General features: G+C 45.3%; 1 protein-coding gene across 7 annotated transcripts in view; it reads left to right on the top strand.

The window, feature by feature from the left end:
- LOC104377105 (histone deacetylase 4) overlaps positions 1 to 16,587 on the top strand; it is a 245,875-nt gene that overhangs the window by 23,976 nt on the left and 205,312 nt on the right. The window contains exon 1 of one of the 7 annotated variants that reach the window (XM_009983825.2): positions 14,802 to 14,931. The exons of 5 other annotated variants lie outside the window; for them this stretch is intronic. In XM_009983825.2, coding sequence (XP_009982127.2) covers positions 14,823 to 14,931 — 109 coding nt within the window. In that variant the 5' untranslated portion in view covers positions 14,802 to 14,822. Of the gene's footprint in view, positions 1 to 14,801; positions 14,932 to 16,587 lie in introns of those variants that run through there. One more of the 7 variants, XM_086616112.1, reaches the window with a different exon arrangement.

Genomic DNA, 16,587 nt, shown 5'->3' with positions numbered 1-16,587 from the left:
ACAGTAGAAGTGACTTAAGAGTACCGTAGTCTGAAAAAAAACCAACCCGTAAATATCATTTTATAGACCCCAATTAGAAGATGGGAGGGGCGGTGGGGGGAAGATAAGTGTTGTGGAATTGCATTTCATTAGATAACAGCACTGTGATGAGGCAGAGTGGAATTTGTTTCCATCATTAAATTTGGCACTTGCTTACCTAACTGTTTCACCCGGGTGTAAACTTGTGTGTTCCCTGTGGCTCGTTCATATAAACTTTGCCTGCGCAGCTGCAAGTGCTGTTATGTGCAGATTCAATTTCTGAACTGGATTGTGAAATGGAATATTTTCTATATGGAGTTAAAGCTCCCCCATAATCAGCCTTATTTTTTCCTTTGAAAACTGCTCGTTTGTCTTTTGCCTTTGCTTCAAACACGCCTCTGTGTGTGGCATAGCTTAAATTTTTATGAACAAGAATGTAAACACCAAATCCGCACAAGACTTGCAGAAGAACACTGTAGCGCTGGTGCATCATCTGTTTGTTATGTAATCTGATATAATGGAAGTGAAATAGAAACCAGATGTCAAGGCAGAGCAATTACAATTTTTCATCTGAGAGTATTACAGTAAATGTACTTTGTATTCCTTCCCCCCAACCCCAAATACGGAGTTTTGTTTTTTGGGGGGTTGGGAGAGTGCTGCAGGGGACTTCAGAGGTCTCAGCATGGTTCTTGCTTAAAGACTTTGTTATTCTGTACTTGCACTCTTTCATGTTATTAAGGTCTGTGGGCTACTCCAGATCTGCACACTAGCGTATTTCCAGTTCAAAAGGAGCTGGACAAAACTGCTTAGCCCTGGGAGACCACCCCTGCCAGTCCAGCTCTGTGGGTTGTACGGTCAAGCTGCAGACTTGCACTAAATTCAGCATTCAAAGGGAGGGTGAAACGGCAGAATAAGAATCCTATCAAAACAGGTTTGGTGCAGGCTCTGCCGTGGATTCTTTCGCTGGAGAAATGTCTGGGAAGAGAGCAGATGGGAGCTGCGGTTAGCTTGTTTTCTCAAATTCGCCGTGTGACTAGGAGGATAAAAGGGAAAATGGGTAATCATTGATCCTTTCTGTTGGGGAAGTGGATTCTTCCACTGCTAGTTTATCCGAGAGGTTTATTTCTGCTGTCTTCCATTAAATAAGGCAACCCCTCGGTTGAGAGAGAAAAATCGATAAACATCCATCTTCATATGCATCTTCACAAGTCAAGGCACATCTGTGATATCACTGAGGGGTTGCTGATTTTAATTTTCCCCTTTTCTTCTTTCTTGTTTTTAACCTCCTTAGTTGTCTGTTGCAGAAGATTTATTTTTTCCCTTCTGTATCGCCCTGTCTGGCTAAGCTTAGAAGCCAGCAGTACCTTGCTGGTGGAATTCGTGCTTGGAGGAGCCCACGGGGGCTGGAGATGTAATTTTTCCACAGGAGCGGGAGGACGCTGGGAGTCACGTCAGGCATCCCAGCTCCATCCCACAGTCTGGGTTCGGCAGCGCTGATGTACGGCTCACAGCGCGCTGCTTCACTGACGGCTGCGTTATGTTATGGATGAAGCTTTCATGTTCCGCGGAATAAAAATCTTTCTGTTCTGCGCTGACAGCTTTTCACTGGGTGACTGCTGTGTAGTGTACCTTCGATGCTAAACAGGCCTTTACTTTCTGTGCCTCTTGTGAGGAATAATAAGTCAGAAATCTTTCATGAAGCTGGTATCTTCATTTATCTGTTAAGTACAGATAACTTCAAGAAACCCTTAAGTCAGTCGTGTGTTCTAGCCAGAGGAAGTGCTGGCAATGAATTAAAGATTCTTGTGCCTTTTAAACAGCAAACAACTTCTTTTAAAACCTAGCAAAGAACGAGGATAAGAGATCAATGTGAACACTTTGCCAGCCATTACAAGTAGCATCCAATCCGTACCACTTCTCCTTTCAAGGACAACCTGGAAAGAGGACTTAGGTTGTTTATATGTGTTTACTGCCCGGCTCTCCTAACACCCAGTCACGACTTAAGCAGGTTCCAGGGATGATGGATGTAAGCCCAAGTGTGAAGTTGTCATTAATATTTGTGAACAAGCCACCCTTAGAAAACAAAATAGAGCATTCTTCCATTCCTGGAAAAGCAGGAGCAAGATGGGCTTTGTCTCTGGGAACGAGGCTCTCGTATCTAGTGCTCTGCAAATTGCTGGAGGGTGGGCAAACAATCTTTTGAAAACGAGACCACTCTTACGTGAAGCAGTGATGAACCTCGACAACAAGCGCGGTACCTGGACTGCCGGAGGGAAAGACAGAAGGAACTTAAGGACTTGGTTTGGTTTCACTTTGGTCCCAAGTACCCTGTGGAAATAGATGCTCAAGCTTTATCCTGTGTTGTGTCTGTACTGAGCATGCCTTGCAGGGAAGGTGGCAAACTTTAAGGAGAGGAGGCTGGATGGGATGAAAATGCAAAATGGTCTGTGTTTCTGTATGCCCTTCAAAAAAGAAAATGTAAAATCCTCTGAAAAAATGCTGGTGGGAATAGAGACTTTGCTGTTAAAAGGTATTTGGTTGTTTTCTCCTGTAACTTGAATCTGATCTGGATATTGAGATTCAACCTTGAAATGCTAATTCGCAGTGTGGATTGTATTGTAACTTTGTATGACCTGCCTTTCTCTCCTGTCCTTTGGCCAGTTGTCTCCTGCTGCTGTCTCCAGTAAAGATGAAGCTGTGTGATTGAGTCCGTTCCCCTAAATTAGAAATTTAACTATCGAAGATGCGTTCTTTCCCCCGACACGAAGCATTCGTAGGAAACTGCAGAGAAGCAACAAGGCTTCTTGCACTTGTGAAGGCCTTGAGATGGCAGCGAAGCCAGAGCTGAAGGCAGAATCAGGCATTCTTGGTTGGAATCGCTTCCTTTCCAAGTGGAGACCGTGGAGCCTAACCTGACTCCCTGGGGTCACCACGGAGAACATCTTTCCCCAGGCTAGTTATTGTGGATGTTCAGCCAGCTTGCTTACAGAGACACCTTTCTGAAGGTAATGATGGTTCTTCTCACTATGTTGGTGCTCTGCAAGGCCAGAAGATCAGGAAGCTCTGCAGCTTGTCGATGCAAACATTTCTCATGCCGTGCTGACTTTCCCAGTATTGAAACTAGACCCTGTGGTAATGGGGCTTAAAACCATAGAAATACGTAACGGGAATGTTGGCCAGAGAGTGCTGGTAGAGAGAAATGACTTTTTTTTTTTTTTCAATGTAAGTCAGCGGGGGATTAGTTTTAAGAAGGAAAACAAGTCAATCAAGTAGGTGTTGGGCTTGATTTCTGTGCTGTGGCACTGTTGTGTTGGTCGTGACCAGCCTCCGTGACCTTAATTCTCAGCCGAGGGAATCTGATTGTGTTTTCTGGGGACAAAAATACATCCTGGCAATAGCGAGTCACGTGTCACCAGCAGCTCGTACTATAAAAACAGCAGCTCTGCCGAAAGCGACCTTCAGCATGGCTGCGGACGTTCTCCGTGTTATTTTTAACCTGTCTGGGTAAATTTCCAATACAAACGCTGGTGCCGATCTGATGTGTGCGCTTCCCTAAATCCTTATCTCCTGCTTTCTAGTGCAGCGACGCGTCGGACGGGACAGCTCGTTTCAGCTTTGAGTACAGCTTCGCTTTTAAGTCTGCAGTACCGGAGAGAAATAAATGCTTCAGCTCTGTTTTCCTGCTATGTAGAACTTTTTAAAGGGATTTTTTTAAAAGATGAGTTTTAATTTATTTATTTTTTTTTTTTTTTTTCAGCAAAATACTTTAACTAGGGTTTAAAAATAGACGAAGGCTGTACTTTGATTAGGTTGCTCTGGCACTGACGTCAACGTGTGACATTTATCTATGTACGGATTTGTCGCCCTGTTGACTAAGGCTGTATTTACACAATTGGGGATATTTCTGTCCACTGTGAGGGGAATGAGGAACATCTCTGCTCAGGTTGCGTCCTTGCCCTTAGTATTCTTCAAGTCGGGCTTCCTCTTCTACTACTTGATTTGTGGATTGGGATTTTATGTGTTGGAGAATAGAGTTTTAGGTATTTATGTTGCCCTGAAGGTCCAGGCAGTAGGTGCTGGCTTGGTGGAGAAGCACAGTGGTAGAGCAATGCTGAACTTGACTTGGAGAGAGATAACATAAGGTATGAGCCTATATGAGTCCTTACTGGATGGCTTAATTAATAGACAGGTAATGGATATTCTGCAAATAGGAATTACAGAAAACGTCCTACAAATGAAAAGCAGTGAGCAGTTTCAGATCAGTGTGATTTTGAGCGTAGCACCTGTATTTCTCTGCCATTTATTGGTTTACTTTTTTATTCAGAGTTGTTGTAATTTATGCTGTTTTTTTGTTTGTTTGTTTTTTGTTTTTTTTTAGCTTCAATTATTGCAAGGTTAAAAATCTCTTTTTATAGGGAGGCTGAAGATAAAGCTGTTGATCTGTCAAATATCAATTGAATGTTCAGCTGCTGGAGCTTCTCAGAGCCTCTCTCCCCTCCTCAAAGCAACACTTGGGGTTTCCCTGGCCCCAAATCCCACTGTTTGTAACAGTAGCAGGAATCACTAAATAGTTTTCTATGCACGCTCTTATCTAAAATCTGCTTCCTGGAGCATGGGGTTTCCTAAAAGTAACTTTTTGGAGGCACATATGCTTGGAGCAGTTGAAACAAAAGAGCAGTGAAGTGGTTGGTGCCCTGCTTTTCTTTGAAGTCGTTCTGTTAGTAGGAATGCGTACATCCAGTGTAACTGTGGTGTGCCCCTATAGAACTCGGCCGCTGCGTTCTGGTGCTGCTACGTGAAGGAGTTGTGCGAAGCAGGAAGGCACCGTCTCACTTCCCGACCGCTGGTGTTCGTGGCAGAAAGCGTGATGTGCAGTGGAAGGGCTCTGACTCCCGAGTGGAGTTACTGGTGGGGAGGCAAGAGGGGTTACTGTTCCGGCTGCACGACCCAGCTTTGCTGCGAGGAGGATCCACGGAGGATCCAGAGCAGCTGCAGCTCACCCTGACGTTCTACTGCAAATTAAAATCACTGCTGGTTTACGTTTTTCAGACTTTGGGCTGTAAACTGCTGTGGCATGGGGAAGCATTTTGCAGGGAAAAGATCCCTCTGTGGAATGAGGTGCTGTGGTTGGTTGGAGATGATACTGTTTTGGATTTCTCTGCCCCTGAGGTAAAGCCCCAATATTTTTTTCAGTGCTGATGAAAATCATCCGGACAACAAAGTGCTGCTGCAATAGGTCGGTCCTTTTCATACGCAGCAGTTCAGATCAAATAAAAGACAGATCCCAGAGTTCCACTGCAGCAGGTCAGGCTGCACTTAGGACTAAACAGACATTCTGGCTTAATGCAACCGTGGTTTGTATTTCCATTTTCCGTTTCTTTACTTTTCTTTGATTAGAAAGGCAACTGATTGGTACTGCAATCCCTTTTGAAATAGTTTTGACTGAAAAGTGGGGAAAGAATAAAGAGATGGATAGACTCCTGAGCATGTGAACAGATGGAGGTAGGATGACCATTTGAATGTTTAAAATCTAAAATTTTTTTAAAAGGTTTTAAACCTAGAACCTTCTAGCGTACTTTTCTTTCCTTCTGGGGAGCCTATGAGAATCTGGCTGATGGGCTCAGCACGCAGGGCTTTTATCAGAGTGGGTTCTTGATTTTGTTTAGGGTTTTTGCTTTGGTGGGTTTTTTGTTTTGCAACTATAAAAACCTTTCTAGGAAAAGCTGACTTTCTCTTCCCCCCAGTGTCACTTCTGAAGTTCCTTGGCAAATTTGAAGTCTAAAACCTTTTGAAAGATTTAACCATTTCTGTGGGAATTCAGATTTTGCTGTTTGAAACATGAGAAGTGCAGCTCCAGTCCTGGTTTTGCTGTCACTTATTGGTTTGGATTTTTGCATGTATTCATGTGCAAGCAGGAGCAGCTCATGGAGACAAGGTGTTGAGGCTGTGAAAGTAGATCAGTAAGGTTTATAAGAAGGTTTTGTAAGAAAGTTTCTTATAAATCAAACTGGCTGGACTCAAAGGCCGTAAATGCTTTACCTGATAACGAAACACTGAAGCTGCAACACATCCTACTAAATTCCGTAAACATGGCCTGAAAGATGCTTAAAAATCTTTGGCTATAAGAAAGAACCTGCCCCGTGATGCTCACCTGAATATGCAGTGTGGCTGAGAGAGGGGCTGCTGCATTGCAAAGGTGTGATTTCTTAATCATGCTAAGTATAGAGCAACCGAAACACCAGCATAAGCCAAACAAAATGATGGATGAGTTCATGTACTAGAGGAGGGTTGGATCTATTGGGACTGTGTTGATCAGCAAACTCCTGGGAGTTTGTGCCTGCACAAAAAACCCATACCCACCTCCCAGCCACCAAATCATGTTTTCAAGTAGATCTTAAATGATTTGCATTGGACAAGTTGAAGAAAGTCAACCTTGGAGTTGTATGTCTTTGAACCTCCTACCTATCTTGTACTTAAGTTGACTTTTATGGAAAAATTTAAGCTACTTGTAGAGATGCTAAAGCTTCTGATATTCTAATACCTGGTTAAAAAAAAACAGTTAATGCCAAAGAATTGAGTTGCTGATATTAAAAAAACAAGTTCTACTCTCCTACTCAGATTAGCTTATTTCCACACATCTGATACATTTCCCTAGAGAGCCATTAGATGTCTAACTGACTTTATCTGTTTTGCAGAGCTGCTGCTTCAGTGGTCTTGACAACTTCCTAGTCCAGAGCCAAGTCAGTTCTCCAAAAGATGCAGCTTGGGCTGATGCAGTGGTACCCATTGAGGGATGAGGAGTTTGCAGGCATAGCGTGGGAGCTGTGCTGACCTGCTGTCCTCGTGACTAAGGCTGCCTCTCTGGGCTCACTCTCTGCCTGGATGGAGAAGGCTCATGACTGACCCTGTTTGCTCCTTCTCTGTAAGCTCTGGTACCTCCTTACAGTCAGAATCGCAGCGTGAGAGCGTAGTTGCATGTATGACTCCAGTGGTTACTGCAGGAGTCCTGTATCCTTTTGGCAGGTAGAGGAAAAAGCCATCCCAGTTCCAGCAGGCTGTCCTCCTTAAAAGAGAGTGCAATGAGTTTTCCTGCACAGGTCTTGATCTTAATGCCATAGCTTGTGTACCTGCCCTGGCAAATCTGTAGGTGAGAGCTGTTGCAAACTGAATGCAATACTGGGCCCCACAGGACTGTCTTCTTGCTGAAATCAGTACAGAACATAGAGAGGAAACCTCAATACCGTCCTCATTTTCTGCCTACAAGAAAGGCTAAAGGTAAAAAGTGCTCTTAGTGTGGAAACTTGGGATAGGGTGGTTAGTTGAAGCTCAAAAGAAATGGACCTTAGTCTCCAGGTTTTTTGGTGTTGTAACTGTGTTAGACAGCAGCTTGTAGCTTGGGCTCTCATGTAGGTCCACTCTGAGAAGTGCAAGGCTCACGGTTTAGGCTCCAAAAATTTCATCACCAATTCCATCCTTTGGTATAAGGATTTTGTTCTATAGAGGGTTTGCTTTTTGTTCTCACAGCTAGATGGGATGAAGGCAGAACTCAGAAGAATTTGCCATGTTTCTGGAGTTCAGATAGGTTTGGTATAAACTGCATGTTCTGTCACTAGCTCTGGTGCAGCTTCTCCCTATGCTCCAGGCTTTAAACTTACAAAGTGTCCTCTTGTATCCATCCCCATCCCCAGCCCATAATGACACAGTTCATGAAGTGACTGTGCAGCCGCCACATCAGCTCTGTCCATCAGGTCTGTATCTGCCCATCCTGTAAAACACTGACACTGCTTTCTCAGTGCTTGGCTGATATAATCCTAATCCCTAAGGGAGTAAGTCTATCAGGGGCCCCTTGGTCCGCATCTGGACAAGAGAGTCCTGGTACCACCTTATGTTGCAGAGCTTCTTAAGGCTTGGAGTTGTTCAGCCGTAGCAGGTGAGCTGGCTGGAGAGTGAGGATGTCCATGAAAGCAGAGAGAAAACCTCCCTGTTTTATCACAGCTTCCCCAAACCTTGCTCTTTCTAACTGGAAGTGTTAATTCAACAGTGCCTTAATATTTGCTGGTTGGTTTTTGGCATCACCTTTTCTGTAGGGTGATCATAGAATCCTAGAATGGTTTGGGTTGAAAGGGACCTCAAAGATCATCTCGTTCCAAGCCCCCTGCCATGGGCAGGGACACCCTCCACGACACCAGGTTGCTCAAAGCCCCATCCAACCTGGCCTTGAACACTTCCAGGGATGGGGCAGCCACAGCTTCTCTGGGCAACCTGTTCCAGTGCCTCACCACCCTCAGAGGAAAGAATTTCTTCCTTCTATCTAATCTAAATCTCCCCTCTTTCAGTTTAAATCCATTGCCCCATGTCCTATCACTACATGCCTTTGTCCAAAGTCCCTCTCCAGCTTTCTTGTAGCCCCTTTAGGTACTGGAATGCTGCTAGAAGATCTCCCCAGAGCCTTCTCTTCTCCAGGCTGAAGAACGCCAACTCTGTCAGCCTGTCTTCGTAGCAGAGGTGCACCAGCCCTCAGATCATCTTTGTGGCCTCCTCTGGACTCATTCCAACAGGTCCATGTCCTTCTTGTGTTGGGGACTCCAGAGCTGAATGCAGTATTCCAGGTGGGGTCTCACAAGAGCAGAGCAGAGGGGCAGAATCCCCTCCCTTGACCTGCTGTCCATGGTTCTTTCATGCCCTACAGACCAGCAGGGTGAAGGATTCCACATACCTGTTGCTCACCAGCCTGGGCTGCAGCTTCAAGGATGCTATTGCATCTTCTGCAGCCAGGAGGAAATGGCCCACCTTTTGTAGGCAGGGTCTGTACCTTAGTTAATTAGTTAATTACATTCAGTTTCAATTCAAGCCAGCTAGGTAATAATAATCAGATGCCAAAATTCCCCCTTTTTGATTTACCAGTTTTTTGTTTTTAGAGGAAAGGAAAGGCTTTCCGGTGAGCAGAGACCCAGTCCATTCATTCCAACTCCAGCACACTTCCCTCCCGTGAATATCACATTGGGGCTTGCAGCTTTACCTTCTTTACCAAAGGACTCTCCCTCTGGCCCTGGCTACTCTGGCTCTGGCAAGGGAGCCATGGTCCTCAGGGTCTCTCAGATGTATCACAACAGGGTCACCAGATGTTACTCACCAGCCTGAGCTGCAGCTCCAAGAATGCCATTGCATCTTCCACAGCCAGGAGGAAATGGCCCACCTTTTGTAGGCAGGATCTCAACCTTAGTTAATTAGTTAATTACATTCAGTTTCAATTCAAGCCAGCTGGGTAATAATTGGATGCCACAATTCCCCCTTTTTGTTTTACCAGTTTTTTGTTTTTAGAGGAAAGGAAAGGCTTTACAGTGAGCAGAGACCCAGTCCATTCATTCCAACTCCAGCACACTTCCCTCCCATGAATATCACATCAGGGCCTGCAGCTTTACCTTCTTTACTGAAGGACTCTCGCTCTGGCCCTGGCTACTCTGGCTCCAGCAAGGGAGTCACAGTCCTCAGGGTCTCTCAGACATATCACATCGGGGTCACCAGGTGTTGCTCACCAGCCTAGACTGCAGCTCCAAGGATGCCATTGCATCTTCCACAGCCAGGAGGAAATGGCCCACCTTTTGTAGGCAGGATCTCAACATTAGTTAATTACATTCAGTTTCAATTCAAGCCAGCTGGGTAATAATAATTGGATGCCACACATACCTCCTGCTGTTAGTCCATGCAGGGTGAACTATCAAAATGGTACTGTTGTCCAGAGTGAATTTTTCCCCTCCCAAACCAGCCAAGAGGTACCACGCGTTTTGCACACAAGAACATGCAACCTCTGGTGAAACAGGCAAGAAAGTGCAGTTTGACGGGACGCGTTTGATCCAATATAGCCAACTGGTTTTCTGTCCTTAGGATTTCTCCTATTGCAACATCTGTTTTTTATCCTATAAGATCTAAACTTTCGCAAAATAAAAGGAGACTTAAATTTATATTACAAAAGTTATAAAGGATTTGTTAAAAATTCAAGGGAATGCATCGAGTTTTATTTCTTTAAAGCAGCATGGAATCAGCTCCTGTAATAATGAGGATGTATGTTTATTGCCTACTTTTGTAAGTCTTGGCCTTCAAGGGAAAATTGTAGCCGGACTAAGAGGAATGTCAAGAGGGGGCTGCTTTGTGGGTTGCTCTTGAAGGGAGGTGTTACCTCAAACTGCTGTTCCAAGTGAGGCAGTTTTCGGAAGCTGGTGTCTCCGGTGGATGGTACTTAAGGACTGTCAGGTTCTGCCTGCACAGACTTTAAAGGGAGCGTTAATTTTTGCAGCAGTCAGGCTCCAGCTCTGGCTGTCGATCTCTTGCCCTCTTCTGGACAGCCTCAGGAGAAGGCCCACATCCAGGAGCAGCAGCTAAAGATCTGCTGGGTGGGAGAAGCCTTCCTGTACGCATAATTGGAAGGTGATGACATTATTTGGATTTGCGTTATGTGTCCTTTGCTCACGTGTTTGTGAGTGTGCTGTGGGAACAGGGACATCAGTGTGGTGAATCTCGAAGATGCTTGTTGTTACGGGGATGCACTTGGCATCTTTGGTGTAATTTTTAATTTGTCCTCGACGCTGAGACAGTAATAAAGGAAGACCAGTAGAAACTGCTTTGATTAAAGGCCGATAACAAATTAACTTGCAGACTTTGTCGATTTGTCATACTATTACAGTGCTGCGGCAGTCTATTTTCCAAGGAAACGTGGGTTTAAATCCGTAAGCTTTTTCAGCCCTACAGGGGAGGGGGTAGCTGATATCTGCTCGCTTCAGGAAGGCGTGAAATTTGTTGCTGTCTTCTGAAGCTGTGAAATTAACTGTTTCACTCCTGCATTGATGGGCGCCGAATCACAGATTTAGTGGATCAACCACACTGACTTTTGCATAGCTTTTACCTGGCCCGTATCCTTTGGCGGGAGGGAAAGGAATACGAACTAATGGCTTGTAAACAGAGCCTGCTGGTAGAGGAGTAGATTTTGGTGCTGGTTTCAGAGAGTGGATAATGTACTTGTGCAATATTTTCCCCAAATTTCGCAGTGGATGAAACCTGCTGAGTAAAATGCCATTATCTCCGCTGCTAACCTTTATATGTTTGGGGATTTTTTTCCAAATAGCAATTCTTTAACCTGCGCTCACCTGCAGGCTTGCTGCCACTGCTAAAAATGATGTTTTCTCTGTGAGCTGAAGCATAGCACGGAGTCAAGCCGATCATTTCGCTTCTTGCCCAGAGGCAGCTGCTGGGTTCTAAAGCTTTGTAATCTTCTCCTAAAAACATGCGGGAGCTCAGAGGAGCTGCTGTCCAGTGGCATCCATGCTAGGGAGGGGTTTGCTTTCATCCCCTTACCACCTTCGCCCCAAATCCAGCTTTTCCAGTATCTTGCCCACTAATTGTCTGGACAAAGGCCGTGACATAAGTCAATAGTACACCATTCTGGGGGCATTAGGCTAACATAGTGGGAAATTTTTGTCTTGCTGAAGAAAGGATTGGGACCGCATGTTCTGGATGGCTATTAAGGGTACTGCACATCTTTCACTTGAGGAACGTTGTGCTTTGTGGTTTAGTTACTCAGGGCGGCATGGGATGGGCTTGCACAAGGTGGGGCTGTAGTCCACGCTTTGGATATCTGTGGCACACCTGGAATACGATGATTTTTGGACTGTGATGTATGTTGAGAGAGTATATTGGAGAGATGTCATAAGGAAGGAGTAGCTAGGGGTATTCTCCTGTGAATTTTCAAAGATGAGGTAGTACGATCTTGGGGCTTTTGTATCTCTGTTTTGCATCTCATGTTTTTTTTTCCTTGGAGATAAGATGTATTGCCCGTGTGCACAGTCCTCGCATTTATAAATCTCTTACTCTGAGCATTCATGGAGTGCAGATGTTCATAAAACAGACATTCATGTCCTGAAAACTCCACTCGCCTGTGGTGAATGGGAAGCTTTCCCAGGTAAGCTAGAGAACCACCGTAGTTGGTTCCTGAATAAATGAACCTTTCATCGTTTACGGGAGGAGCGGGGGAAACACCACCTTGCTGTGATGGATGCAAAATGTGCCTTCCAAACATGAACACGGTGCAGACGAATGCAGTGCTGTCTTCTCTGCTGCTGAGCTCAGTCGCTCCCTGCAGCAGCTCTTTGGGGCAGGTAGAGCAGGAAAAGGATGCGGAATACCACAATTTGTTGGTATCTGTGCAAGCTGTTTGGCAAATACAGAGGTCTGCCTGAATTGAAGCAATTATCAGGGGCTAATGGGGTTTTCAAGACAAATGGGAATTACTTACTGCTGTTAAATTTGCTTATATATGCAAAATACATATTGAACATGTGTATGCGCATATATACAAATGCATATGTGCTTCTGCTGTGCAGAAACAAGCATCTTGTCCCCGTACCCTGTTTGCCCAGGGGGTGACAGCAGCCAGCAGCAGTTTGTGCAGGGACAACACTGGTTAAACAGAACAGCTCCTTTACGTGCAGATATTTTGCATACAATCAGCGGGGCTGACTCGAGCTTGCTTCTTTCAAAAGTAAAGGAAAAAAAAGCCTCTTGGGCAGTTCTTGTTCAGATAGGGGCTGTGAAGAGGCGAATGACTTCTCACCTGCTGAGGCTGCAGCAAAACCTTTGGGGAATCTGCGTTAACTTGGAAGTCGAATGGTTTATGGCTCTTTGGGAAGGTGGCTTTCAGGCTCAGCGGGTGTAATAATGGATATTTAGGTATTTCTGTTCAAGCAGGCCTGCTGTTTTAGTGCTGGCTGGTCAGTTGAGGTCCTCTAGGCTTTAAAGCACATGGTCAGATGAGGATCTTGTGGACCCCAAAAGACATCATCAGGGGAGTGAATGTATGTTCCTCACCAACGCAATGCCCTTAGTTTAGTTACTGTGTTTAAAATTGATGAAAAATAGCCTCCAGCTTTTATGGGGGATTTATGAATGTTGAAGCGATCACACGATCGCTGTAAAATGGTGTTCTTCACTCAGCTGTTCAAAGGCACTGTGGTGTAAATCTGACATTACTGATGGTAGGTTTTGGGTTAGACCTCTGGCCCGTCATGTTCTCCGCGAAGTACGGCCTTGCAATTCAACTGTGCTTTCCTGTCTTGGCATAAGCTCCTATCAGAAGGTGTTTGAAGGCTCTCTTGCAATTAGTTCAAATGCAAAAGTTTTTTTCTTCCGCCAAGCTAATGTAGTACACTGCTGCCCTCAACTTGGAGAGGTGAGTTTTCTCTAGCAACACCCAGTATCAAGCTCTGCGTTTGGTTGTTTGCTGCTGTGTTTGTGTGAATCCCTTACAAGCTCTATGCAATAAATGTCTCAATCAGTGGTGCTGTTGCAGGATGGGGCCAGGACTAGATTTAACCCTGTGGGATAGATTTCCAAAGGAGGTTCAACCGTCTCTGCAACATCATTCCTGAGCAGTGATGTCCGTGGGCTTCTTAACCTCTTTCCTTTGAGGGGCTTTCCAAAGGGTCCGTGGTGCCAGGGGCAGGTGCGATGTATGTGCCTATCAGAAAATGAATACTCGTGGTTATGGACCATGAAGCTGGTCCATAAAGGTAGAAAAACAAGTTGCTGAAAGCAGAGCTGAACACTGCTGGGCAGGGGTTTGTGTTTGCTGCAGTGGGCTCTGCAATAGGTGTGTTCTGCACTTCCCTTTCGTAGTCTTGAAAAGCAGAGTTGAGTTATCTGAGCTGAACTGGAGGGGACTTGCGAGGAGAGGGGGTATTCCTGAGTGTATCATCCCGTGCTCTCAGCTTCATTTGCAACAGAGCTATAGACTGTATTGCTCAACAAACAGGCAGCTCTTTAGGTAAGCATTGATTTTGCAGTGTACAGCTAGCAAAATTAAACTGGGTAAATCACTGATGGGAAAACAAAGGCTGGTTTTTTTTTTTATTTTTTTTTTTTTGTCTCTCTTTTCCAGTGGCTTCTGTCTGTGGATGAAAGTGAGTTTCAGGGGCCCAAGCCCTAAATGTATGCTAACTAGGTTCCCACCTTGGCTCTCTTCTTCAAGTTGTAATTCAGTTTTTCAATGGAAAAGTGATAAGGAATCTTTGTGTGGAGGATGCTCCTCATACCATAGAGTTAAACTGTAGCTTTTGGGTCCTCTTCCAATGATGCTCTGAAAATCTCATTAACCTAAAAGGGATGAAGTGTGCCCTGGTTGATGCCAGATAAAACGAAGCACTTGCACGTGTGGTGAACAACTCAATTGTTTCTTCTTTGCCTGTTTATAGCAGCTTCCCAGTCTTCGTTTGCTCCGATATCGTTGTTGGAGAGGTTGGTGCTAGGGCAGCATGGGGGAGGAGATGCCACTCCAGCCCTGCATTCTCTCCTTGCCTGAGGATGACAGTGGTGGTAAAGGCAGCTGCCAGCTCTGTGTTAAGCCTGATGTGATAAAAAAATGCAAGAAGACTTTCTTTTTTTTCTTCCTCCAAGGAGTTGGGGATGAAAGGGGGACTGCGTTTCATTTCTTTTCGGGGGCTGGTGTTAATTGCAAAAGCAGGTTTAGCTCTGGTCTGCGCGGATGTATTCTGGCACTAAACGTGAGCTGTTGCTGTAGGGAGTTGTTTGTCGCATACCTTTGACCACCTCGCCCATTGATCTCTGCCCGTTCACCGGCTGGTTCTGGTGCTCCGAGCCCGAGCAGCGCCAGTCCCTGGAAGGCGGCTGTCTGGCGCGCGGTAGGTTGTCTTCTCGCTGCCGGTGCGGGTTTTCCACCATCGTAAGAGGTGAAACGCTTCTCTTGCCATTTGAGGGTTGATCCTGCACGAGGCTGGTTTGCAACCGTGCAGAGCGATATGTTACAGTCCTACAGCACTGCAAAGGGAGAGGTGGTCAGCCTCAGGCACGCTGCGTTTGCTTCCAGGGCACCATGTAGCTGTGTCTTCTATGCAGAGATGTGGACAGGTAAGGAGAAATTTACAGAAAATAATAACCTGTTGAAGTAGAAGTAACGGCTTTAAAGGAAATTGGACTGTCTTTTCAGAAAACAGAATCTGGATGCCAAGTTTGCCATCAAAATATTCAAAAAGACCAGTGCAGATATGCTTAAACAAGGATTTACAGCAAGCGGAACTGAGAAAATTGGCTTTATGTTTTTTTAAACTGCAGCAGAATAGCGTGGAAAGAGATTATTGCTCTCTTCTGTGTCTGCATACAGCTGCACGCGAAGGCTCCGCAGCTGTATTTTCCGAACATCTTTCCAAAACTCACCTAGAGTTCCCAGTGAAAGACCTCGCAGCTGCTGGCAGCTCTGCCGTTTGATAGCAGCTGCTGTATTGACAAGTGCAGTTTTACCATGGGAGACGCCGGCGGAGTGGGAACGAGCGAGAAACAACTGCTTCTGTAATCCGCGCCGTGCAGATCCATTACCAGGCAAACAAGGCGCTGGGCTGTCTGCAGCAGCCTGCACCTTGAACCGCGCTGCCTATAAATAGCTGCAAGGCTGAGCGGCGGCGTCTTCCGAGAAGTGCCAGCTTGAGGGACGTGGTGAACTGCTCTTCCAAGGGAGAGTAGTTCCCACAGTGGGTAAAAGCAGGTGCCACGAGAGTCTTTCCGCTCCTGTTTGTTTGGGGGTTCGGAAAGTGCCCCTTCCTTACCTGGAACTCTGCCCTACAGAATTTCATGCGTACAATAACACTTCCTTCGTGTTTCTTACCCTGATTGCCAAATTGGTATTCAAGAGATAAAGTGATTTATCAGCCAAAGCTCTTCTGAGACTCTTGTAGCAACTCCTATTCCTGGTACGTCTAGAAAATTCTCTCCGGTTTTAAATGAAACGTTCAGAGTTGGTGATTCTTTACGTCGCAGTTAAAACCGCACATGTCGGGAACGTGCTTGAGGTCCACGCTGGAGATGTGCTTCTGCATGGTGGTCACAGTAGTTGCTTTGTGGTTGACATGTTTTTATTTTTTGCATGCTTGTCAGTGATTCGGTTTAAACAAACTGGTACTGAGAGTTGCAGCTACGCAAAGCACAGAGGGGTCAAGGTATTGGAGCCTTGAGCCACAGCATTTATGGTGGTCACTGGTTTTCTTTAGTTGCTTCATCCTATTTCCCCTCATAGTCTATTAACTCATTGCACAGACAGTAAAGACTTCTTGTTTTTCTGGATCGTACTGTAAGCCATGCTTCCACGGTAAGCTTTTTGAAGCCAGGTGAAGACACTGATGGCCATGTCAAGGACTCTGCCTTTGTTGACTTCCAGTAAATTGGGATGTTTTTCTTTACTGGAACGGGGGTTTGGGAAGCTCTTACGTGAGCATTCCTGTTGAAGTTGGATTGGGAAGTCCTGGGAGGGTTTTGCTGTGCCGCAGGATCACTTGCTTGGAGAACTTCCCTCCCCAGCAGGACACTGGTGATTTAGCAAAAATAAGTTTCCTTTCCATAATCATAATTTCTTATTCCTTTCTCTGTTCCTCCTCCTTTCTGTTTCTAAAGCAGAGGTTCTCTAACGCCAGATAGAAGGGCTCAAGCAACATCATTCCTGCTTGAAATTTCCAAAACAAAACAAAAAACCAACCCGTACTTCTGGGTTCTTGCCACCTCTTAATGTTAATTAAG

This window comes from Tauraco erythrolophus, chromosome 8 (genome assembly GCF_009769465.1).
Source record: "Tauraco erythrolophus isolate bTauEry1 chromosome 8, bTauEry1.pri, whole genome shotgun sequence".
In the NCBI taxonomy this organism is placed as follows: Eukaryota; Metazoa; Chordata; class Aves; order Musophagiformes; family Musophagidae; genus Tauraco; species Tauraco erythrolophus.
The sequence above is the reverse complement of the archived record's forward strand: the minus strand, read 5'-3'. Positions and strand labels throughout refer to the sequence as shown.